Source organism: Conger conger, chromosome 16, assembly GCF_963514075.1.
Source record: "Conger conger chromosome 16, fConCon1.1, whole genome shotgun sequence".
Taxonomy (NCBI): domain Eukaryota; kingdom Metazoa; phylum Chordata; class Actinopteri; order Anguilliformes; family Congridae; genus Conger; species Conger conger.
The window spans coordinates 21777486-21803907 of NC_083775.1; the positions used below are offsets into that span (position 1 = coordinate 21777486).

Below are 26422 nucleotides of genomic sequence, written 5' to 3' on the forward strand. Positions count from 1 at the left end.
TGTTTCTAAACCAGAGATGAAATGGCACAATCCAGTTCAATTTAAAACATACACACACACAATCCGTGTCAATTTGTATTCATTTTTTAATACTGATTGTTTTCATTGAATACAATGTGAAAAACCTACCCAGATATTTACTTGCTTAAATTGGTCAAACCTTGTAATATGCTCAAAAATATTATTTTCTTAAATTTTATGCATGGATGGTTTGACACATTTGTCCCAGGTCTGTTGTTCAGGGCGGCTATCTTTCGCGTTTACCTACCAGAGATCAAAGCTAGAGGCTTTATGCTAACAAGCCCAGCTCCCAACCTATACCACAAGCTGTCAACATTAGCCTATAGCCTGATGTACTTTCAGACAAGACAGAACGACAAGTTTTTTTCCCCCCATTCCTGGACACGGAGGAACATTCTGTTTCTCTTGAAAATGAGCAACAGAATGCTACAGGTGTCTGGGGATGTATAAATCCATTGCCGCTTCATTTTTATGTTGCAAAATTTCTAGTTGTCGTTTGATGGACTGCTGCCCCCTGGTGTTTGTGGATATTATCACATTCACAAATATGTTTGCAGGTACGCACTGCCTCCCCACAGTCCTTACTGTCAATGTTCCACCCTGGTAGGAGAGGGAAATGCATACTTGAATTAAACATGCCTAGCTCTCAGGCACATGAAGCAATGTAAACCTTGTTTTCTGTCCCTTGTCAACAATGATTCCTTCATATATAAGATCTGTTGTTTTATAACAAAAGTTTATATATATATTAAAAAAAAAGTCTCCAGCAGTCCTCCATAACTTTTATAAGCCTGAACTAGGGGCTTATAGTTCCAATTCAACACAAGGGAGAAAATAAAAAAAGACATAAAAAAAAAGAAAAGCTGTACTTTGTAACAAACTTTGTAACAGTCTGTGGTATCGGTTGGTCACATTCTTGTTGTTATAGCCCTTCAAATTTCCTAGCGGCACTGCTCTGTTTAGGACACCACGCCATGTTTCCTTCCCGTCTGAATGAACGCCTCCACGCAGCGGTCAATGTCCTCGTCAGAGTGCGCTGCGGAGATCTGCACCCTGATCCGGGCTTTCCCCTTCGGAACCACGGGGTAGGAGAAGCCGATCACATAAACCCCTGAAAAACAGTTTAAAAAAGGGAGAAGGGTCAGCCTCAGAGAGGGATGCGCTGGCCTGGAATGATGGAAGATTCAGTGGGATCGAAAACTGGGGTCTTCTGCATTAACGGTGTGTAAGGAACATATCGACATGAATGAACGAAGAAGAGTGACATAACAACAAAGGTCTACGTTTGCTATCCTCCGCAATACAATAAGCACAGACCAGCTCGAGGGGGGTGTCCATGCATTACCTGGATAACAGTGTGTTCAGTAAGCGAAACCACACAGATCAAGTTTTAACAGGCAGGTTATTAAAGTCGATTACATTACAAATTAAAATATTAACCAAATTAGAGTCTTAAAAGTCATACAAAAACTACACATACTATGTGCGTGGGAGTCTGGCTGCAGAAGTTCCCAGATTCTTAGTTTCCCCTGCTTAAGAGCACAAACCGGGCCTTTGATCTCAATCCAAAAAACGTCCAAATTCCAAAAGGTCCAAAATAAAAAATTAGCCACTTGGGATTTAGAGACCTAGCTCCCCCAGGTGGTGGGTATTAGGGTTTCCCTAGGTTCCAGGATGGTTATTAAATCCTAGGTATACTGCTATGGAAATTAGACCATTGCACCATTTGCACTGAGACGTGCAAAATGACACCAAACATGAATATAATCTGAATTTGCTTTATGAAACAGCCCATGCTTTATGCATCATTTCAGTTACTGGGCCCTGAGAGAAATTAGAGGGAGGGGGTGATAGAGAGGAGTCAAGAGAACAGATGTCTGAGGATCCTGTGTGAGTTTTCCTTCCCGTGCCCTAAAATGTGCGGAGGAGGGACTGGAATTGGGTGTGGGAGGTTGTAAACTTTGACACCACTAACCAGAGGAAGGCCCCTTCACCTGCTCACTGATAGTATGTAAAGCCCAGTCTCCACCAAACAGCCATGACAAGACGAGACGGTTTTAAAAGAACGTCTTTAGAAGAAAGTTTTATCGCTGTGAACTGTCCAGTTTTATACAACGGCTCTCGGCGGCTGTCGAAAACTGAGTATGTCTTAAATCTTTAAGTTTTAGAACAATTAGTGACTTAACGTTAGATAACTCAGTTCGTCATGGAAACAGTCATTTATTTGTTTACTCTGCGCTTTGGTGTGAACTGCCTTGTCCATACACACGGACGTTCCGAGAGTCTTCTCTAGTCTCATCTGGTCTCGGCTGTTTGGTGGAGACTGGCCTTTAAAGTGCATGTATGAAAGGTTATTCCAGTCGGTCTGCCTCACGCCCTCACCGAGTTTCAGCATGTCGTCAGCCATTTGGGAGGCCAGCCGAGCGTCCCCCAGCATGACGGGACAGATGGGATGGGCCTTGCCGGAGATGGTGAACCCAGCAGCAGTCATGGAGTCTCTGAACCTGAGGGAGAAGAAAGAACTCGCCGTTAGTCTACGCACACAAAACATCCTTAAATCTCAAATTATTCACACTAGATCAATTCTTATGTCTTATTACTCTTGGATTAAAAATATAACCAGCATCTTAAATTTTTTGGTACACATTTGGAAGGAAGAACTACACTTGTATAGACATCCTGTGGCAAGTCAGAGGCACAATGGAAAAAGTAGCATCCAGCCAATGAACAGCTAGACTGGATGAAACAATGGCCACAACTAAAATTCTGCAATGGTTCTATAAACGGCGATGCATTTTTTGTGTAGGCAGCCATTTAGTGTTTTTTTAGCATTACCTTTGACAAGGAAAGCCAAGCCTTGCATAACGTAGCACTGTGGAGTGACGCATAAATTGTGTGTAATTTGTGTGAATGCACCAGCATCTATTTAAAAGTGAAAGAACAATTTTGTGGGCAAGAATCTTTTTTTTGTAGAACTGTTCCTTGAAGCATACTGATATATCCATCTTTGACATGTTTTGCTATTGAAGTTTTTCTACTTAAAAAAAAAATAAATTAGAAAAAAAAAATGTATAGTCATTTCAATAGTCAATAAAACTCAAGAACACTTTCCTTTGCCTTGTGCAAGCACCACCCTTTAGCAAGACAAACATTGGGTAGGTTTATTTTTAGGTTTTAGTGAATGGATAGCGGCTTGTGGCGGTTGTATAAGCTGGGAACACTATGTATACAGTGTACACGCATTTGGCTAACAGCCACCAAACCAGAGAAATCCCCTTTAGCTCTCACCTCATGGTTTTGGCCGTCATGGACTGTGCAATCTCACTGGATTCCAGGAGGAGTTCCACAGCTCGGGTGGAACAGCCCACTACAGGAGGGGGGACGGAGTTGGAGAAGAGGTACGGGCGTGAACGTTGCCTCAGCAGGTCAATTAATTGTTTAGGACCCACAGTGTAGCCACCTGTGGGGGGAGATCAAGCTATTTAAGTGCAAGGAAAATACACAAAATGTTAGCACTTTGTTTTCAAACAACCTTAGCCCCTCTTTCTGCTCCAAACTGTGCCTCTTGCCAACAAAGCATTTCACACCCTACAGACCACATGTTACTACAGATAGTGTTGTTTGCTTTTACCATCTGAACCACTTGTGGGCTAACATAGTTACTGTTTTTTTGAACAGCTGAAATGCCATGCTTTTCAACAGGGAAAAAACATTTGCATAAGAAAAGATTGTACAAGGTTATTTCACACTTGCCAGATATTGTTTCTGGGATTTGAAATAAGTTATTACCTGCATGATATAAGATAAATGATATAAATATATATAATATGATATCAATGAGAAGATTTAATAAGATGAACTGCATGCTGTGAAAGCGGAGAAGCATTCTGACCAATGAGAACAAAGACGGAACTCACCAGCCGCTCCTCCCAGTGCTTTCCCCAGAGTGGAGTTGACGATATGAACTCTGTCCATAACTCCAAGCATCTCATCTGTGCCTCTACGAACAAAAAACCAGCCAGATCAGTCTCATAAATGGGTGAATAATATACAACAGTATAATTGGCTATAATGCTCATTTATAAGATATGCTATGTTAAGGATTAAACAAATAATGAATACTCAGAAATGCTTATGTGGTGAAGTGGACTGTCACATTTTTTAGGTCTTATTTTTAGGTCTTATTCCTCCTTATTCTTATTTAAGCTCAGTTACTCCGTCCTGGTTAATACAAGAGCACCAACTGTTAAAATGGTATTCCTCATGAATAGATGGTCAGCGTAAAATACTAAAGGGCAATTTGTGAATTCCGTTATGCCTTCACGAGTTAACTTTATAAACATTTCACTGTCTTCCTCTCCATTCCCTGCCCCTCCCCCACCTGCCGCGGGGGCCCAGGAAGCCTGTGGCATGGCACTCGTCGATGAAGACCATGGCTTTGTAGCGGTCAGCCAGGTCGCAGATCTCTTTCAGGGGCGCCACGTCGCCATCCATGGAGAAGACGCCATCTGTGACTATGAGGCGTAGCCGGGACGACTGGAGGAAGAGAGTGGGGTGGGGCTTACACAAAATGCCAATGTCCCTAAAACAGACTCTCAGAGGAGATACCAGTTTCTATGAACTTGTGCCACTGCTACAATGCAAGTATGTAGAAAACTATGCCAAAGCTGAAAAGCAGTCCGTTGTAACGGGCCATTATCATAAGAACTATGCTACCTTTCTCTTTGAGATCAAATTTTCCTCACCAATTTGGTATTGCTAGTTATGCTTCTCAAGTCACTGCTATAATCCCAAGAAGCACAGCAGCTGTGCTCTATGTTCTACTCCAGAATCAACGGTAGTTACAATTTGTCAAATCTTTTGCATGTTCTTCCCACAGGTCTGAACTAGCTTAAACTATGTATCTTTCAACAACTAATACATTTCCTTGTGAGGAGACCTTAACTTCCCAATATAACTTCTAAATAAAATGTGATTATTCTGATGTCAAAGGAATGAGTAAAAGTTACACAGCCGACACTTGTTTAGCGTTGTGGTGAACAAGAGTCAGAGCGACAAGCTAAACTTTAAGCAGAAGTAAAAGTTCAACGAAATCATGAAAGCCATAGCTGGGGTGGTGCTGGGTTAGCCTTCTCCTGGCCCATGTTTAGGTACCTGAGCCTCTTTCAGCTGGTCCTCCAGGTCATTCAGGTCCATATGGCGGTACCGCAGCCGCCTGGCTCGGCACAGCCGGATCCCGTCAATGATGGAAGCGTGGTTCAGCTCATCGGACAGAACCGCATCGTCTGGACCAAGCAGAACCTAGGGTAGGGGGGGGACGAGTTTAAGGATGTGACCTCACCCAACAACATAATGTATTAATGCACCAAGAGACAGGCCAGCAGCTGCACAGGCAAAAGCAGCATTTTATTTGCTTATTTGCAGGTCTTAGAACCTGCCTTGCACTGCTTACAATCCCAATTTGCCTTTCCAGTTAAGGTCCTAGTGCTTGGTGACGCAATACTTTACACTAGGGATAGTCAAACCTGGTTTCCTTTTCTCCCAGGTAATTAACTGAACAATTAGTGTGAAGGTGCTCACATACCAAATTCGGAGATTGCACATGGTTATGTATCATGGCCCCAAGTTGTCTGTCTGATAGATAGCTCCCATAGTCCACAGAATGCTTTCAGCACCTGATTGGATAGCACTGCTTTTGTTTGTTTTGGTAAAACAACGATATTGTGGGCCATTTATAAACTCTTACTTATTCCCCCTAAACAGTCCACTAAAACATTTGAGGGGAGAAATAAGCAATACAGTTGCTGAATCTTGATTCACATTTTATCTGCAACACCTCATTTGAAAGTTTGATCCTAGTTGTGAGCCACGCAAGCTGTACTGAACACAATTGATTTGCACGGGCAGATCACCATAGACAAATACAGACCTTTCGAACATACACAGTACTTGCCGGACTGCCAATATCACGCACCGCAAGACTCTCCATAGAAAATGAATTGAATGCGTTGCATGCCGAATTTGTTTTGTGGCCACCTTGACTGATTGGCCTGACTGTCTTCACACCAAGAAGTCTGAATCAAATTACACACACCTTTTTACAGACAATGCAATAACGGGGAAAATTACACAGACCACGATCTAGATTAAGCTGAAGTTCAACTGAAACGAAGCGTTACTGGGAAATACACTGTGATGAGTGTTGAAACAATGTTACAAAAACTCAGGGAAATGGTGAAAATAGACTGAGGGTTAAAAGTCCAGGATTATGACAAGACCGACATGGAGGAGGTAACAAAATGATGACAGAGACTGCAGGGTAAAAGAGTACAGAGTTCTTGTGCAACACCTCAAAGAGCCCAGCGTTGGCATCGAAACAGCTGGCATAGAGGATGGCATCTTCCCGCTCATGGAATTCGGCCAGCTTTCGTTCAAGGTTCTTATGGAGGCTCTTAAAAAAAACGAGAAAAAAAGTCAAACCAATATGCAAACAGGTCCACATACCATCAGGTTCACACTCCCTGAACACTCTCACAGGAAACTTGAGATTACAGCAACAGTAAGACTTCCTGACCTGAGCCATTGCTACTCTGTACCAGCCAATCAGAAGACTACCTTGGACAATCTTTTTTTCCTCCACAGGGCAGCTTGGTGGAGCTTACACATTGGGCAGCCTCATTCTCACACTGCAGTTCAGTCTTGAATCCATGTTTTTTTAATTTTGTTTTTTTAATCAAAATCATTGTGAAACCCAGCCTTTTTTTACAAGAGTCCTGAATTCATGTGATTACCTGCGTCCCACAGATGAACCTCACAGAGCTCAGCCCTGCACCATACTGCTGTAGAGCCTTGAGTCCTGCCTCCACCACCTCCGGGTGACTCGACAGGCCCAGGTAGTTATTAGCACAGAAGTTCAATATGTCTACAGAGCGGGGAGGGAAGGAGAGAGAAGGGGTAGGTGGTCACAACCAACTGCACATAGATTACACTGCACTGGACATTCAACTGAAAGAAGAAGGCCTGCCCAAAAAACAATAGTAATAGAAATAAAGCTAGAAAAATTTGGCACCCCCCTAAATAATTTACGGAAAGTGGCCAGACAAGGCCATAAGTGAGAACGGTCATTTGGTGACCTTCATTGCCTGTTGTTGAGTTGAGGGTAAATATGCTGGGCTGCTATTCTTGTTGATTTGTCAAAGCCCAGCAAGAGGGGGTTGCTGGGCATAAAGGAGCATAGCTACAGCATACAGAGCACACGGGAGAGGGAAGGGGGCATGTAGTCAAACTGAACAGTGAACAGAATGTACACAAAAGCAGTTTTGTGAAAAAATTGAATTGTACTTAAAACAAGGACGTGACAGCAAACCGGCTGGTGCTTTTACAATAAATCCATGTACAATGCAAGGGTGTTGGCGCAAAATGGCACTTTTACAAGCACATAAACAAAAGGTTAACACAAAGAGACTGACCTCACACGGATACTGCCCTCGAATCATATCAATAACAGTACCCTCCACTCCAAGGCATCTGGCATTTTTTCCCCCCTCAAAGAGAGGTACTGAATATAGCTAGCTAGATCAATGAGATACATTCATCTCACAGGACAACATTGACAAACTGCTGTTCGAAATTTAAATGCTATAACTTCAGATTTTAGGTAATAGTGGAAAGATAAAGGCTGCGAAACATCGATGAATATTCCTCAACCAAGCTAATTTTGGAAGAATAAATTACGTTGCTTGAGATGTATTGAGGTTAATCTCCGCCGAATGTGTGAGTATCAAACTTGCATCGGCTATGTAACTAAGATGACATACTGTCTATTGAACCTAGCTGACCAAACAAAATATTAAAATCGTGTCCTCAGTCGAACTTTCTCTGGTTTCCCTGATGTCGTGCGCCATCAGTGCACAGCGAAGTTATTATTGGATGAAACAGCAAGCATTTAGCAAGATTTCAACAGAGACAGCAAGCAGTTCGGCTAGTTCGGTGACTTTTTTCTCACCACCACGACTGCCATCCACGTTGATATGAGCTCCCTGCTTGGAGGTGATAATTCGTTCTCCCTTCCACGTGCCACCGGCTCGAATCGTGTCCAGCTCGTTCTCCAACACGGCTCTGGCCTGCGCTAGAGCTGTCTGGCTCCGATTCACGGTGACAGAGGGGCAAAAAATACCCCGTAAGGGGTTGCCTAGGTTGTGGACAGCCTTACGGACGAGCATGGCGAATCTGGCTATTGTCGCTTTTCAGCTGCCAAATCTTGAGCGTGTGGGAGTGGCCAATAATGATGACGTGATATAGTACGTGGCACTAAAGGGGCGTGGGGGAAAGGACCAATCCAGTATGAAGGGTAGAAAGATTCGTGTCCAATCAAATAAAACAGTGGTTAGTTAGCAATGTAAATAGAATAGCAGGGGTTGGTACCTTTTACGACTAAGGTCACCAGTTTTAATCTTATTTTTTAACCTGCGGTTCCATCCTGCAGCACCAGTGAATTGATAAAGGACTTTTTGCAGCCATTTGCTAAGCAATCAAGAAATTGCGGTGGTATGACAGCTAGACACACTCTCAGCAAATATTTTGTGTGCGGACACCCTCCAAATCCAGGTGCCTGCCAGTGCAATATAGCCCTTGCTGTGCTATATCCTCAGGTTACATCCATACCATTCGGGGGTGGAAAGTAAAAGTCCAGTCATGTCTTTATTTCCCCCCATTAACAAAGCTGAAGAATCCAGGTGATTACACTTACTTTCTGAACTTGGATTTCCCACCTCTACCACAAAGGCACTACCCTCAGTTGGACTGTGATCACAATAGGACATTTAGGTTACAGCCATTTGGCTGAGGCATTAAGGTTCCTACCCACTGCTGAAATATGCTGGGATATTGAAGAATGTAGTACATCACATGGTGAGCTCAGGTTTGATTCTACAGTTATGCAAACTTGTAATTAATTGAAAGTTATTCAACTGAACCCAGAAACCCCCCTTTTAATTAGATTTTTACAAAAAAAAAGCAAACAGACAAAAAAATTATTATGTCAGATGTATTTGAAGTAGTGCTTCAGCTTACTCAACACAAAGACTCAAAAGATGAAGTATGTCCCTTATCCTGAAAAGCCACTGGAGTACTGGGATAGGTCTTTCCGTTGGAAACTCACAGCTGGAAAGAAGACTACATGGGATTGTTTTGTTAAGTTTTATTGTGGAAAAAAGCCTTGCATTTCATATTCTACGAACTGTACAATAATAATAATAATAATAATAATAATAATAATAATAATAATAATATTATTTCCCCATTTTTTCATTTTAATAACACTTTGAAAGCATTCCTCATTAAAGTTACCCAGCAGCTTAAATCAAAAGAATAGTGTTTACAATTTACTAATCATAGTAATAATAACATCACACTTCCCTTCATCCATTCCACATAAGGGGGGAACCCGATAAGACCATCAACCAATGCAACCTCAGCTTCACACCCATCAACAACAAAACATCTGCAGGTAATATCATCAAACCAACTCTACCCCCGCCACCATCATCTTCTGTAACGTTGCATTTGAAATTATCCAGACATAGCCAGAGATACGGAATCAATGCTTGATCATTTTCCTGCATCCACACTGGGAACCGAGGGGCAGAGCCTTCATAAAAATACATGTAATAAAGCCAAAGACAGCGCGGCTATCTGTCATAAACCCTCGTTTTCGTGAGTCATGACGGAGTCCTAACAGGGTGTGCTTTTCTTTGTGTAATACTGAGTCAAAGCTCTGAGAGCCACAGCTCAGGCCCAGGCAAACAGGCTACATTGGCTGGGTCTTGCTACGGGGGTGGAGCCTTAGTCCCTGAGATTTACAAAGGGTCTGGGGATGGGGACGGGGGCAATTGAGAGCGAATGACTGCGGTTTGCTGACAGTCAACTACTGCTACAAAGGATGTTGCTTAACTGAAAGGTTTTTTTTTTTTTTTTTAAAAGAGCAAAAAACTAAAAAAACTGTTTAGCAGTGAATGCGTCAAGGCCTGGTTGACTGCAGGAATGAAAGTGCTGTACACCAGCTGACAGTTGCTGGCTGCCTGTAGGCCTGTGGTTAAGTGCGTAATTAAGCCCCCCCCCAGTTGCAACGTCTACATGCCACTAACGTTGGTTTTGTTCATTATTTTACATATTTATATTTCAGTTATGAGGGGAGATAACCTACAGCGCTTGTGAAAAATGTAATTGATCGCTTATGATTGACAACCCCCCCCCCCACCCCACCCCACCCCACCTGTATACCTTTGCCAAGGCAATTTTAACATTTACATTAACATTAATTAACATTAATATTTTTAAAATGTGTTCATTTGTATCATTCTAAGTGGTTTGCGAACATTAAGCGTTTTAGGCTTTTGAGAAAGATATTTGTAGACAACTAGCTATATTTGTATTTATATCTATCTATCGAAGTTTTTTAAAAGTAATTTGGAATGTATTCAATAAAATGCATTTTAAAATTTTTCGACTGACAGAACAGACCATCAAAGTCTTATTTTCTGGCCGATGGATACATTGTTGAAAAATGTGTTTCCTGTATATGATGAGGGGGAAAAAAGGCTAAATCAGGAAAGGGGCGAGAGTGGAGTTTGTTTCTACAACCCAAAAATAAAATAAATAAGACGGGGTAGAGGTTGGGTGTTGTGCCAGTCTTGTGACCATCTTATCATGTCACTCCATTCCCCGGTAAAGTTCATCCTGATCCTCTCCTCATTGACTCAGGTAATCATTATTTCTGTTGCTGTCCTACTTACAACTCAATTGACTGCCAATCAGTTCTATCATTTGCCAACTACTGGAACATTATAAGAAACATTATCACATTTAAAAACTGGTGTATACCTGTACAAGGCAGGGGGAGCTGTCAATCATAAGTCACCATCATAATTTTGACAGGAGCTGTAGGCAATCTTCTCTATTGTGCTTATCAGACTTCTTGTTGCTCTGCTTCTCAATGATCCCACTCTGGCAAACTTTGGCACACTTTCCACACACATCCTGTTCTCAACATACACCACACATATTCAAATCTAAATCAGGTGCATTTAAAAATAAAAAATAAAAAAATAAAAAAACTATTTCACTGTAATTCACAGTAGCAAAAAAACCCAAAACAAAACAAACCAAAACAAAACAAAAAAACCCCAAAACAAAACAAAACAAAAAAAAACCCTGGAGTCTACAGTCCTGACAGGTAAGCTCCTGTGCCTGTCACAGCACAGCACACTGCTGAACACAGGGAGAGGTAGCTGGAGAGTAGTCGCAGCCGTTACGCATTTGGCACAGGTGGGCAGCAGATAAAGAGTGGCAGCGAGGGCAGAAGCGTGGCCATGAAGTCCAGCTCAGTGTTCTGAGAACATGCGAACGGAAAATAAACGCAAGTCAACGCGCCTGCAAATGGCAGGAACGCGGACAGAACAGCAGTGTTTCTAAGGCTTGTGAAATGAAGAGATGGGGTTGAGGAAAACTGCGTTTCTCAGCAATGTCGGGAGAGTCGAGATGGGGGGAGTAAGGGTTCATGAAATGGCTGGAGCCACCGTGTGCTATGACTGACCTCTAGTGTTTTGCTACCAAGGGCATTTGATTGGCTGAAGGCAGCAGAAGACAGCACACAGGAGCTCCACCTATTGGGAGTTTTCTGACAGACTGACTCTACCCTCACTCCTGTAGTGTCCCTAATTAAAAGGCCAACCTTATCAAATCAATATGGTCATGTCCTGTACAGGAAATAGCTTCATAATAGGGAAAAAAGATAAATTAATTACGGTACACCAAGACATTGACCAATGAGCGCAAAAACATGACTGTGAAGAGAAAGATGAAGAGAACGAGGGAGAGAGCACGAGAGGTAGCAGTGGAGAGGGGAGAGGAGAAAGGGAGAAAGTTGTCTCCAGGAAGGGCGGAAGGATGGCGATAACATGCTATCAGCTCAGACACAACCCTGGGTACAGGACTGAGTAAGTTCTGAACTGCAGCATTTAAAGTGTTATCTGTCAACATGTCTTTTTCCCTGGAGAATTTTCCAGAGTTTCCAGGGTGAATGAAAACAGGCAGGGCAGAATCAGAAGCAGGCAGAGGTGAAGGATGTTGTTGCTGCTTTAGTACTTTCCGTTTCAACAAAATGGCCGAGTGTTTCAAACTATCACGGGGATGAGGTGGCAATGACATTCAGTGCAAAAACACTGACACTATGAGCAAAAAAAAAAAGTACGTAAAATAAACAACTAAAAACAAACCATACCACCTTGCGTGTTCTTTCCATGTCACATTTGTTAAATAACCAAATATATACATCAAAACAACTTTAGTGTGGTCTGAGAACAGAGAAACATGGCCGCGGAATGTAGAAGGCGGAGCTTGGCGGACAGAGTCTGTCCAATCAGTTCAGACACCCCGCCCCCTCTTCCCAATGTGGGCAAACCGTCTTGCTGCTCCACGCAGATCTGGGGTCAGTTCTTGGGCTCGTCACATGCAGGTTCACAGCACTGACCGCTGACCTGGGATCAGGCAGCGGTCGGGGAGCAAGGCAGCCCCTTGGGAAGACGCGGAGCTCTGTGGAGTTTGAGGCGACTTCACTATCTTCTGTGAGCCGAACCGACCACCCCCTAGCCGGGCGTTTCCGCGGCCCCATGCGCTAAGAGATCTTGCAGTTGTTCCTGGTGCAGTTCTGCGGGGGGCTCTGCGGGGGCCGGATGGATTTGGAGCGCTTCAGGCTGTTGCCCTTGCTCCCCCCCGCAGCGTTGGCCAGCGAATAGGAGCGGCCGTGCATCATGACTGCATTCATGCCATTGGCCATGGAGAAGGACTTGAGATGGCTCTTTATGGCTACAGGGAGGGGCAGCTTGTCAATCAGGTGCACTGGTGTACAGGAGACTATCGCCCGGCAACACAGGTCCTGCAGGCTGAACACTGAGAGAGACACACACACACACATTGACATTGTCAGCAATGGTCCGGTGTCCGGTGTTGCATGTTGCAACACATATTTAGGGAAATGCTTTATAAATGCCTTCGTTATTTGAACACATTTGATATGGCTTGATTTATACAGGGTTTTGGTGTTTTGATGTGCCTCAATTTTCTCTTTCTAGCCCTCATTAACTGTTAGCTCTCTCCAAACTGGACAGAAAGACCAAACAGATGAAATCAAGAGTGTGTTAAAGTGCCTTGTAAGGCACAAGGGCCAATAGATTATTCGCGGAATGATCATAAACAGGTTGAAATTTTCTTCTACACCACTAGATGGTGGTGCAGAATACATTTAGAAAGACCATAAATACTTTTCTGTTGGGCGAATGCGCATTTTTGTTGCTGATGCTACTTCTGTATTGACTTGATATAGTTCACTCAACTTGAAAACCTACGGTAAATGTGACCTGAGGCCCAGGGCAACCAATGAACCAAGCAACCTGTCAACAACCAGTCAACAACTCCATAATGAAAGTACACCAACAGAACGGTGGGAGGGTAAAAAACTTGCGTGATGCAAATTACATGAAGAAACACCATTAACACCTGCCAGCATTTAGGAAGTGGGAATATTTGAGCATCAGTCACCCTCTCACTCAGTCTCTCACCTCGGTTGGGTTTCCAGAACTTCTCCATGCCGTGTCTCATGAGCACGATGCGGGACAGCTCGGTGAAGGACTCGATGACGTTGAAGTTGCAGAGGGGGCTGACCTCGAAGAAGGTCATGCCGTTCTTCTCGGCGTACGCGCGCGCCTGCTCCGTGGGCACCTGCCGCTTGAAGGCCAGGTGCAGCCGGTTCCCCACCAGGATCCGCGGCACGCCGGGAGCGTGCTGGAGCAGGGAGCAGAGGGAGCAGACATCAGCCATGGACCTCACAGCTTCTGCTTCCAACCGCCACTCCTCTATCCCCCCCCGCTTTCTGCTTCTTCAGTTCAAGCTTTACTAACATCACAACCAGCACAGGAAGAAATACCTCAAATACCTCTGTCCATTTAAAGAGATTGGGTTGAGGAAAACTGTGTTTCTCAGCAATGAGAACTTTCCCAAAAAGAGTCGGGAGAGTAATTTACATCTCCCATTGTCTCTCTGCACCCCACTCACCCCCTCTATCGCTCCCTCTGTCTCTCCCTCTCAGCGTACTGAATGTAGTACAGCACTGGGAGGCAGACACTCTGCAGGAGGGGCCATCAGGCCTTTCAGCGAGGGGCTGATTTAGGGGCCATTTGGGGCCTTCAGCAGTTTTAGAACAGGACCCCGGGGGCAAAGGCAAACGGGGACAGAGCCCATCTGGGGGACAGAGCCCGTCTGAGGCACAATACTCCTGAGGACATGGCTGTGTGTGTCTGTTTATGAGTAAACGTAGACGAGTGAGAATCTGTATGAGTGATGTATATTTCTTTGTGTGTGTGTGTGTGTGTGTGTGTGTGTGTTTGTAATGGAGTGTGTGCACGTATGAATGGTGTATATTTATTGGGTTGGTTGTGTGTGTATGCCCTTGTAATTAAGAGTGTGTATGTGTGTGTGTGTGTGTCTGTGTATGCGTGTGTGTGTATGCATTAGTAATTGTGTGTGTGAGTGTGTCTGTCTGTCTGTGTGTGTGTGTGTGTGTGTGTGTGTATGTGTGTGTGTGTGTATGTATGCATTAGTAATTGTGTGTGAGTGTGTCTGTGTGTGTGTATACTAGTGTGTGTGTGTGTATGCATTAGTAATTGTGTGTGTGTGTGTGTGTGTATGTGTGTGTGTGTATGTGTGTATGTGTGTGTAAGTGTGCACACTGCAGGTGTGCAGACCCTGACAGTGGGGGTGGGGAATGGCACTAGGGCCTTGAGTGACCCTCATCACATCTGTCTTCATCTCCCCAGCCCTGAGGCGTGAGCCCTTCCACGCGCAGAGAGATAAATACATAAAGAACATCTCCACTACGACAGAGCTGGAGCCCCCCAGGCATGGCCCCTTCCAGGCTGAGGAAACCACCTCCTCAACGAGGGCCTTCCTCCTCACCTCATCAATCTCCCGGATCCACCGATCGATTCCATCGAAGGACCAGCGGTTGGTGATGTCATACACCAGCAGAATTCCCTGTGGAGACACACATAAAGACCCGTCTCGTGCGGCAGCTGTGACATTACTGCTAATTCTGACATCACTCTCATGGCTAGCAACAGGGATTTATAATAATAATAATAATAATAAAACACATAAGGAAAGCACAAATGTGAAGACCCGCCCCCTACAACATCAGTCTCCATGACTGACAGCCACCTCTTCCCAGAGGCTAAACATTACACAAGACCAATTACAGCTCCCGTCCAATGAAACACAGGTAAACCTAGACAACACTCTATATCTAATTAACCGATCCACTGAGAAAGCTGACCTTGAATTCCCTGAGGGCCAGAGGTCACCAGCCAGCTCTGTGGGATCTTTCTCAGCCAATTTCATTTCCGAAAACTCAGCAGCTAATTGACCTGAAGCCCCCACCCCAGCATCTGCTCATTCCACCCCCTCTCAGTGAAATCTGACACAGTGCAAATCCAGCTCATTGTCATTCTCTATGTGCTACGCCATTATGATGCAAGGCGTTTCTCCTAAGGGTCATTATCTGGCACAACATGAACTCTATAATGAGGTTCTGCTGTTCTTATAGCACATTATTAGGCTGGAGGTGTACACACACTATACATATTGCGCTGAAAAGCAGTGGTTCTCAACCTTTTCTACCTGTAATAATTATGACTGTCTAAACACACCACAATGTAGTTAGTCAAGCTTATTCCATTTAACCCAATTGAAGCAGAACAATAAAAATGTCATAGCAAACAATATCTACAGAAAGTTAAGATTATTATGTTTCATATACTACGTATTAATTGCTTGCTTCGCGTTACTTATATAGCTCAACACTGTAATTACTTTGCCGATGTCTTGATGTTTTGTTGTAGAGGATAATTATTACAGGACATAGTATGTGCACTAATGCCTACAAAAGGAACTTCCATGAAAATGGACAATGAGAGAAATCTGAATCTCAGTAAGACAGTCGTTTGCTAATGTTCTAGCACTTTCTCAGCTGTGTTCTCCTTCACTCTGTTGTCATCCTGTGTCTTGTAGCTCCTGGGCTGTGAATTTAAAACATCTTTCCAGGGCATCTTTGTGAGACCCTCAGCAAGAACAGAAAGCACTGACCGAAGGACGGAAGGATAATAACTGAGAATAACACTGTACGCTCCCCTGGGCAGATACGCGCCTGTTTTATTTATATCTATATCCCACAGAGCTGCCTGTTGAAGCTGAATGTGGACACACTGAAGTGCAGATATGACACCTTATTAAAATAAATGACATACAGTAAGGCAGCCAGAGGGCTGATGGTAACAGGCAGACTCCTCTGGAAGAAGGCACATTTGACAGCTAGCAGTCAGTTGCAGAGAATAGGTCTTTGTAGCAGTGGATAGCTGTAGCTTCATTTCTCCACAATCTCATGCTATTTCATCGGTCAACCAAGCTAAGTACCTGCCTCCTGAGTCGAGAACCTCAGAGTGATCACGGACTGATCAGTCAACCAAAAAAAAGGTACGGAATTCAAGCTCCTTATTATACAACACATACAGTGTGTATACATATATGAAAATATACAACACAAAAAGTGACACTTACGCATGCAAGTAGACAGTGGGGCCATCCAAAATCAGCGAGTTGGGAGCGAAAATTTAAACAAAACTTGTGCCTGCTCTTGTGCAAACTGAAACAATGATCGTAACACCCCCCCCTCCCCCTTACCTGCGCCCCCCTGGAGTAGGACCGGAAGATGGTGCAGAACCGGCCCTGTCCTGACGTATCCCTGCAGGACAGACAGAGGATGAAGGAAGACAGACAGAACAGCGGTCGCTAGGCAGCAGGATAGCACAGTGGAGCGGGGCCTGAACCAGATGGGCGCACATTCACTCCTGCAAACACCCAGCAATGTAAAAACACCACGATTCTCACCTGGCACTGGACCGCCTGCTCAGAGAATAAATAACGTGACGTAATTAAAGACAGAAATTTCGCCAGGGAGGGAGGCTGGGCCTCGTGCGTTTGGTTCGGGGTGCGTAACGTGTGACGAGAGCTCTCTCATCAACAGCGGTAAGAACAGCAGGCCTCGCTGTGGCCCTGAAGCAAAACTCCCAGCGTTCACTGGTAAACCCCCGCCCTCAGGCCGGCCCACTCAAATGCCAGCACTTCTATTATCCCTCCATTACTCCCCCATATGTTACACTTAATCTGCTTATGGGCCAGGAGACACCGACACCCATAATCCCCTGCATCTGTTGTGCCCTCGGTGGCCTCATTCCTGGCCCTGCGTTTGACAAACCTGCCTCTTCAAGTGACTCATGTGCCATGTCTATGTCTCCCAGTTTATATTATTTTTTTATTCTTACATTCTGACGCAGTCGTGAAAGTTAGATTTTAAGAAAATTTGAATTCATCAGGGGACGATTCTTGGGGCCATCTGCTAATGCAAAGGATCTGGACTGGTTCAAAGCACTATCCATGAAGAGTATTATTTCTATTTCTGCTACAGTGCCATACAGATATGTGGTACAATACAGGTGTGCGGTAGTGAAAGGGTCTGTAGGAAACTGAGAGCAGGTGTGTATAGGAGTGCAGTGCCATAGAGGTTAGCTGTAATGTCCGATTGTGTAGTAGCATACAGGAGTGCAGTACCATAGATGTTAGCCAAACTGTATGAGTGAGTAGTAGCATACAGGAGTGCAGTACCATAGATGTTAGCCAAACTGTATGACTGACTAGTAGCATACAGGAGTGCAGTACCATAGAGGTTATAAGTGTTTAGTACTGTACAGGAGCACAGTACCGTATAAGTGTAGTAGCCTACAGGAGCACAGTACCATGGATATTAGCAGTGGTGTCGCAGTACTGTAGCAGTTGTTTGCAGTGCGCGGTGCACGTGTGAGACGCAGGCTGTGTTAATGCACTCACCACAGCTCCAGCTTCACTCTCCGTCCATCCAGCAGGATCGTGGTGGTTTTGTAGTCGATCCCTGGAAGCAAACCAAGGCAAGTGAGCCAGGAAAAGAAACTGGAACAGAACCGACTGCAAATATCCAGTTGGTAACCAACACACAGTCTGTTAGCAACACACAGTTCCCTTCCCAAGCATGACTCATACATGCCTTCCAGGAAAAAAGAGGAATAGGAAAACCCTTTTTTTTGTCTTGTATCGGCATTAATTTCACGTCAGTCGTTTCTTAACTTAATTTCCTAATTTTTGATGGCCTGACTTAAGCCAATTTGTGTCGCTGCTGTTTAGCGCCTGAATGAGCACGGTTTCGAGCAATGGCTTCCTTTGACAGACACGTGGATATTTGATGGAACGGGGCGTCAACACATTTGCAGGGGAGGCCAAAGTGGGGTCATGTCATGGCGATGACACAGTGCCGGTCGGCATCACGCCGCGGGGCTACAGCCGTGAGAAACGGCCCTGAGGACGATGCCGTGTCGCTCTGTCACCGCAGTTACTCAGCTCTCCATCTCTCCGCCCCGGCGTCTCGTCACTCTAACGGGAAGCGATGGTCAGCGCGACGCGTAGCCTCAATGCGTAAGGAAAGGAACACAACGCGGGGCAGTAGTCACGAGCCCTCGCTCACTGGACAATCCCATATTACCTTTCCTTCACTGCCTGATTCGGAAATCTAATCACAGTGGAGCAATTAATTAGAATTTAAGAAGTTAATTAATTTGAAAAGCGTCAGGTTCAGTGGTGCATAACTCCAGTGCCGGAGAGCCAGAGTATACCGATCTTTGTTCCCATTAATTGTTGTGGAATAACAATTAATGTTGTAGAGTATGCTGTAGAATATTAATTATTCTGGCTTCTCTTTACAGCTGTGCTTTTTCCCTCAGACCAAACGTAGAGGGGTGTATAACTTAAAGAAGACAGGTTCTCTGAAGTTCTAGGCATCAATTCTTGGAGACTACTTTGTAGTAATCTATCCTGTGTGATGACCAAGTAATGTCAAGGCACAACATGTCTCACATCCATCCATGAGTCACAGAAGTGTGAGACTTCAAAGAGGCCAGAAAGGCTGGAGCAATCACAAATCACTGTTGACTCACCAATTTGAACACATTTCTCTACACTTTTCCACTCTTGATTGGTTATATTGCTTGACTGACAATAAGTATCAGCTTTACTGCTCTTAAGGGTGCTAATCAGGCTTCAGTAATTTTATTTTGGACTGCTTTTTGACCATGCTCTCAGATGACGGACAGCCACGAGAGTGCAGACAGGTGCACAGGCCAGGCCTGTCACCCCCGTCTTTCACAATCAGTCACCTTCACTAACGAGATTAACCAGGACGGACGCCCGCTCCTTCCCGCTGGGGCACGGCTGTGAGGAGGAGTGACGCTAATCACGGAGCTGTTCCTGTCGCTGGCGGAGGGGGGAGGGGGTTCAAAAAGACCCCGTTTCACGCTTCTCCCATCCACCGACCCACTCGGCCACCGCGAGGCGGACCCGTTCGGCCGCGTCACTCCGCGATTGGTGGGCCAGCTGCCGCTGGTGGGGACGCGTGGCGCTGGCCGTTGGCGTAGTTACCAGCTGATGTTCCGCCACCGCAGACCCCCTCTGAGCAGCACCGCACGCAGGGCAGCGGCTGGAGAGGAGCCGAGAGGTGGACAGGCTGGAGGCTGGGGGCCGACACAGACTCTGAGGCAATCAAGCAAAGCGGTGGGAGAGGGAGGCTTCACGATCCCTAAAGTTGGCGGGGCTAACCAGGTCAATCGAAGACCAGGTTGTTGTGGTTCACTCATATCAGTGTCTGTGACAGATAGCAAAGGGCAGTCTCGACTACACCCTGGCTATGTGGCAATGCCACATGGCTATCGAAAATTAAGAGCACTGCAATATCATTATAAGATATCTTCTTCAGCACTGTCCTAATGTAACCCTTGCCCCAGATAGCATTTCTTCAATCTCCTGCTCTTGAGACTGAGGATAAGATTCAATCTAATCTTAGTGAACTTTGTTCTTAAATTCTGTAGAAATAATTTACATGTCTTTTGTTCATTGGTTATAGAGCAACATGTGTATTTTCCTAGTTCTGGATGTGATGCTTTGACTTGTGGTAGAACCTATGCACTTGTTAGTCGCTTTGGATTAAACGCGTCTGCCAAATGAGAAAAATGTAAATGTAAAAAAAAAAATGTAACATGACTGACAGAAGTGTATGCTGAAAAGGGGATAAAATGGAAGCGTTTTGACTCCAGGCACTCCCAATGCTATTTTTGCTATTCAAAAATGGCAGCAAAGCTTTGCGTTTAGACTACACTGCATCTGGCCCAGAGGAACTGGAACAAACTCAAAACGTTGCCTTGACAGAATGCAAACCCTTAAAACGACAAAACCAACTGCCAGTGAAACAGCGTAATATGATAAACGTGGAAACAAGCTATAAAACATGAGAGGGAAATGTTGATCATTTCCCTCTCAATAAACGATCAAATTTCACGGAAGTCTCAATGAACAGATCTTTATCTGCACGTAAAGCCATCGTATTCTTCAGTTTAATCCATGAGGACTGCCAAGCACATAAAAGATGACTGTCCTCACTGCAGATACGTGCAGGATCGCAGAGCCGGGATGAGCTGAACGGTCTGTTCCCGTCATTATAATGTTCTCCTGCCCTGATGAAATATGCAGGCTGCGGGGACAGGAAGCCCAAATTCCAGCCGCAGTCTCAGTGCTCGCATCTCTGGGGCTTCGCCAGCACTCCGTGTTTCGGGAAAACCGCAAATCTCAACAGCCAAAGGTGCGGTTTTTAAAACCCCTCAAGAGCGAAGTCGTTTTACGCTTCACGTGTTGATTAAGTCTCGTCCTCTGTGCTCCTGTCAGATCTGAGGGGAAAGAAGGACATTGTTGCGGCTCCTAACGGTGAAGTTTTATCATTCAATCAAAAGGGCAACGCTTCAACCACAACGGCCTTCATCAGGTGACAATGGACACACACTCAGAAAATCCTATTTTGGAGGAGCAGCAGTGCATGGGTACGGTTTCTCCACATTGTTTCCCATGCCTATACCCTGTACTTGCAATTGCATTGGATGTGCTGCAAGCATTGTTCCAATAGGTCATCTCTTGGACAATTTCTATGGCATTCTATGTGTGAAGCCATAAATAAATGTATATGAAAGTTATCGGATACAATCTACTTGAGAACAATAATTTGAGTTGGAACCAAGTTCAGTTGAGATCTTCTTTTAATGTTTGGGTGTGTAGATATTTATGTCTGCAGGAACCAGGAACCCAGGATTGCACACCTGAGCTAACAATGGCCTTGGAGAACTCTTGTTGATAAGAAAACAGGAGATGACCAGTTACATTTTAATGCACAAGTCTTCTGTGTTGTACTTGTCAAATATGTAGGCCTATTACTATGCTCTCTCAACTAGAAAGGAAGCCACATCAGGAAATTCTGTAAGAAAAAATAATGTTTTTTTTTTTATTCTCTTTCAAATGTTCTTTAAAACACAATCTGCCCATCAAAGTGTTCTGATCTCCATGGCAACAATAGGTCTTATCCTGAAGAAGAAACAATTAGCCTACTTATATCCAACTTATATCCTAATATCCAACTACCTTTTTCCAGCTGCTTTTCATGACAGCTTCAAATACAGTTACAATTATCTGCTGCCTACTGTCAGAGAGATGTGTTTTCACTGGATCAGATCCAAAAAGGCTCTATGCTCTATTTAATGTTTCATAGTTTTGCCATTTCAGGCAGTGATGAATTGTACATCTGAAGACCAAAGTATTTATGAGAAACCAGCAGCGTAGCCAAGCCTGACTGCTGGAAGACTAAGTAAAACATGGCCACTGCTTTGGGCTTGGACAGTCAAAACCAGGCATGGTAGAAATAAAACCAAGATGGAAGATTGCATTGTGGGAAAAATGTCTGTGCTGGTAACACAAGGTGTAGAAGATACCATTCACTTCAATGGAACAACATTTCCCCTCCCATTTATCCAGCAAAACTCAATTATATGCCCGGTCATAACAAAGGAATGCACATGGATTGGGGTGGGAAACAGCGGAACGTATTAGCAGATGTGGCAGTTTGATCAATTACTGCTAAACTAACAGCGATATGGGTTATGGTGGTCTTTGCTCCTTCAAGCAAATCAGTGATGGAGCATGGCAGTTCAATTGGTGACAGCCCACGGGCGATGTGGCGAGCAACCTGTCATGTTCAGTTCACAGATAAAGAGGACAACAGGCCAGCTAAAGAAGCCTGGGCAGATAGCAGAAAATACTAGATCAGAGCCCCCCGCCCACGAACATCAAAAAAAAAAAATTTGCCTTCAAAATGTTGTCTTTGCAACAAGAAACAATGGGAGGAAAAAATAAAATCATATTAGCAGTTATTTAGATTCCATTTTAAAATTCCTAAATACAAATAAAAATGCAATTAGTCTATCCAAATGAGACCATATGTAGGGGTCATATGAAACTGAGTGTGTGTTTGTGTAGAAATAAACTCATATAAATATACACATAGCCTATCCCCAAAGCTGGCCCAACTGTTAAAGTCAGCATGGAAACGGAGCCAGTTATTACAATGTCAATTACTGCTGCTTTGACAGACTTATGTTTACCATGCTTCTGTTTCACTATACTGGTTCCCTAAAAGCACTGATGGAAACATTATGAAAAACCAGCTGGCAACTTGAGGGGAAATATCCAACTTCCCATGGAGGTCACAGATCTTTATCTCTCATCACAGAGTGGCGGTAATTTAAATGAGATAGTATTATTTTAAAGAAAAGTGGCTCAGCCACTCTAAACTCTCTAAATAGCATAACATAAATAGCACAATAGCACACATGGATGACCCGGCAGTCATCGCCAATATCCCTGCATTAAGTCTACAAGATCTCTGCAAATCTTCTACCAAAGACAATTATGGTAGACTGTAATCGTATCAGGTTATCTTCCTGAATTATGATACATAATCAATACTTTACTAGCATTAAACCAATATGCAACACTCATATATACAATATGCAACAGTTAATATACTGTATACCAGCAATATAATAGGTAAAATTGTACCTTCAAAGAAAACTGAAAACATGTAGCCTAGGTTTGTGAAAATTGTGCTGAAAAAAAAACAAAAAAACAGCACAAGCTAGGTTTTGAAACAGCTGGTAGCTGGTTGACAAGACAATACCCAGCTAGACCAGCTTTATGACCAGCTTGGCCATGCTGGTTGACCAGTTCAGACCAGCTCCCAGCTCGACATGGTTTAGCTGGTTGACAGGTGCATACCCAGCTAGACCAGCTCTATGACCAGCTCTATGACCAGCTCTTACACATGTATGCACGTCACACTCACCGCTGCTGTAGGCATAGGGCGACTCTGCCGATCCATCTTGCAAACTGTCCAAGATCTCGCCTTTCCCCACGTCACTGTCTCCCACAAGCAGGAATTTAAGGAGGTAGTCATAGCTCTTGACGGGGCTACCCTGAGTCCCCATCGTTCCTCGCATTGGAACTCAATGTGACACAAGAGGCTCGGGCGTCCTCAGCTGGTCCCACGGGTGCACCGCTCCTAGCTGTCGCCTCCCAGAGCAGTGACAGTTTACTGCGGATACTTTTTCGGCCAAGTGAGCAGGCATGCAAGGTCAAGATGTCCTCTTCTGTACGTCCTCAAAATCAAAATTATTGGGAACCATCAAATTATTCTATGAAGGCTCTGCATGCTCCAAAACATTCTAAACGTGTGATGAAATTGGCTTTGATTTGCAAAGTGCTTACATTATATTGACAATAAAAATGAGCACAACTGAACAACTCGGAGGTGCAAGTTAAAAAACGGAAACAAAAGGAACAAAATAATTACGGTGGTAGCTATGACTAACAAAGAGCCAACTTAACTAAACACATACACACTCAATCGAAGCTGGCTAATCAACTTATTAATTAGCCTACCGACTTTATAAACAAACAGATTGCCAACAAGCAAGTTTTAATGATGGAACTGCAGCCCTTTTCTTCTGAGCCCAACATCTGTTAAAGATTTGAGCACAACTTCAATTTAAGATGCATAATTACCGCCTAACAGACAGCTTGGGTATGAAAAGCGTGGCGCAATCCGTCAGAAGCTCAGTCCCACGGGAAGAAAAACACATCTTTTTTTTGTTGTTGTTTTTTCTTCGTGAGTCGATGATGCTCTCCTTCTCGCCTCAGCTACGTCTGATGCTTCATTGTTCTCGTGCGGGTCCGCGCTGTCAACACAAAGGAAGTCTTTCAGGAACGTTTCAAGTGTCCCAAGGACCGCGGTCATACACAACCGTGAAAACGTTTATTTAAGGTTAGCCTGCCGCTACACCACAGACAGCCCAAGCTGATTAGTTTGCAAGTCTTGTTAAAACAAGCAACAATAACTTAGCAGTTAGCAGCTAGCTAACAATCAACAAGACAACGATTGCTTTGCCTCACAGGACAAGAGGGGAGACTTCACTAGCAAGCATACCAACTGGCTAACATTATTGGGCTAGCTAAAATACAGATGCAATTCGCTATATCGTTGTCCAGATCAAACCAAATGTCTAACTACGTACTTTCTGTGCTCCGGTCATATCTGTTTGGAAGACAAAAACATGGGTGCCGTTAGCTATCACTACTTAGTCCAAGGTACGAATCCGGTCGGGCCCTAAACAACAAAGCTTACGAACTTACGAACATGGCATGCATCTAAACTAAATTCGATCGTGAACTGAAGGACCAAACAATCCTTCCCCAGAAGTATACCACTGCCAACTAGCTTGCGTTCTGAAATCAAACCCGAACCAGAAATATACGTACATATCAGTTCGAGCAGCTTGTGCTCGCGTCCTGTTCGTTATCCATATTCAGGCAGATCTGTCAGACACGACGCACTCACAGTGTCCACCCCCCAAACGCAAAGCCCACCTTCCTCCTTTTCAATTGGTTAATAGATCATATATTTCTTCTGATTGGTTTGAAACACACTTTGTTATCTCAACTGCCATCACATGTGAGTGGAGTTGAATGTATTTGCGAAATTTGAAGAGGCAACACCAGTTCAAAGGAGGTACTGCTCGGTTTTTCTTGAACCTTTTTTCAAGATAAAGCACCATCGCGAGGTGTCATTTAAGTACATGTCAAGTGGCGTGAACACCGAGACAATAGCAAACTGAAAGTGATTTTCTTTTCTTCTAGGATTATCTTGATAAGATGCAAGTTTATGACTATAGAAGTTGATCCGTTTATGCAATTTGTTTGGGTGTTGCTCGTGCAAAACTTGTTTTACCAGGCAGAAGTATGACACACACCCTATAGCTGTCGCAATAGACCCATTTTCCATAACTAAATCAAGAAATGTAGTGTATAAAGGGGGCAAAAACCGCACAATACTATAAGGCTCAGATGAATACAAACCCTTTACAAGCACAGACATGATTATTTTAGCCAATAGGCTTCCATCAGGGTGCTACAATTTTTAACAGATCATCTTATCTGGTAAACCAACTTTGTGTTTTTTTTGTGCCACTCGAGCAAAATAAAACTCAAATAGGGGAGACCTGGGATGACTATAATACATTTTGCTCTAGCTTGCAGAAGTATAAAAAAGCACCTTAATAAAAATGGCATATAATAAACAATCTGGACAATGATCTATATGTTACACATATGGGAAAACTATATAATATTATGCCAATGCATTGTTTCTATGCTTTTTATTTAGCAATCACAATTTTTTTTAATGAAAACCACAGGTGCCAAAATTATTGGCACCCCTAACAATGATAGCAAATTAAAACAATGTGAAATTGGCAATACAGTTCTGCCAAATGACTAAAATGTAAATATAAATGTCAATAAATAAATGGTTAAACATACCACTTTGCACTGTAAGGGCCAAAATAAAAAGGCCTAAAACATATGGAATGGTTGAAAAATTGTCAGGAAGAGGACACAAGTGCATATTATCCCCACATACTGAAGGAAGATGGTGAGGGAGGCCGTGAATACCCCAAGGATTACAGTTTAAGAATAGCAGATTCTGCCTATAATTCACTTGTATATTTTTGCTTGTAATGTGTAGGCCTGCTTATTAGTATAAAAAGAGATAATATATTAATATATAATATATAAACACTATTGTACATCCAGGGTACATTTGGAAAACCTCCACTGTAGGCTACCTTTATTTCTAAGACTAAGACAACTTATTTGTTTCTAGTGACCCCTCCCATGAAGTGGGCTTGGTATCAAGGTTTGTTGTTGTAGATGTGAAGAGATTATGTTCAATGTTTGCATTGATAGCAGTCTGGGAGATGCAGACATAGTAACTGGAGAGAACTTG

At 43.8% G+C, this 26422-nt stretch overlaps 2 protein-coding genes across 2 annotated transcripts; both read right to left on the bottom strand.

Moving 5' to 3' along the window:
- Positions 1–68: 68 nt before the first annotated feature.
- On the bottom strand, positions 69–8290 carry gcat (glycine C-acetyltransferase). The gene is made up of 9 exons (XM_061224970.1): positions 8027–8290; positions 6813–6943; positions 6371–6472; positions 5176–5322; positions 4403–4557; positions 3939–4021; positions 3310–3481; positions 2404–2525; positions 69–1132 (listed from the first exon to the last, which is right to left on the bottom strand). Exons 1-9 carry the CDS (start codon positions 8241–8243, stop codon positions 981–983), a joined length of 1281 nt encoding a protein of 426 aa, XP_061080954.1. The 5' UTR covers positions 8244–8290; the 3' UTR covers positions 69–980.
- A 2064-nt stretch (positions 8291–10354) lies between these two features.
- Positions 10355–24981, bottom strand: LOC133114563 (ras-related protein Rab-40C). The gene is made up of 8 exons (XM_061224059.1): positions 24898–24981; positions 24145–24317; positions 23426–23738; positions 18013–18073; positions 16810–16870; positions 15031–15108; positions 13638–13860; positions 10355–12969 (listed from the first exon to the last, which is right to left on the bottom strand). Exons 3-8 carry the CDS (start codon positions 23577–23579, stop codon positions 12695–12697), a joined length of 852 nt encoding a protein of 283 aa, XP_061080043.1. The 5' UTR covers positions 23580–23738; positions 24145–24317; positions 24898–24981; the 3' UTR covers positions 10355–12694.
- Positions 24982–26422: the final 1441 nt, after the last annotated feature.

Excerpts from the sequence above, each read along its gene's own strand:
- LOC133114563 (XM_061224059.1), bottom strand. The coding sequence starts at position 23,579 with ATGCGAGGAACGATGGGGACTCAGGGTAGCCCCGTCAAGAGCTATGAC. Across the intron at positions 18,074-23,425 it reads GCCCTATGCCTACAGCAGCG|GGATCGACTACAAAACCACC; the intron begins GTGAGTGTGACG and ends GTTTGCTTCCAG. Across the intron at positions 15,109-16,809 it reads CCTACTCCAGGGGGGCGCAG|GGAATTCTGCTGGTGTATGA; the intron begins GTAAGGGGGAGG and ends GTGTCTCCACAG.
- gcat (XM_061224970.1), bottom strand. The coding sequence starts at position 8,243 with ATGCTCGTCCGTAAGGCTGTCCACAACCTAGGCAACCCCTTACGGGGT. Across the intron at positions 4,022-4,402 it reads TTCCTGGGCCCCCGCGGCAG|AGGCACAGATGAGATGCTTG; the intron begins GTGGGGGAGGGG and ends TTTTGTTCGTAG. Across the intron at positions 1,133-2,403 it reads TGACGACATGCTGAAACTCG|GGGTTTATGTGATCGGCTTC; the intron begins GTGAGGGCGTGA and ends ACTGTTTTTCAG.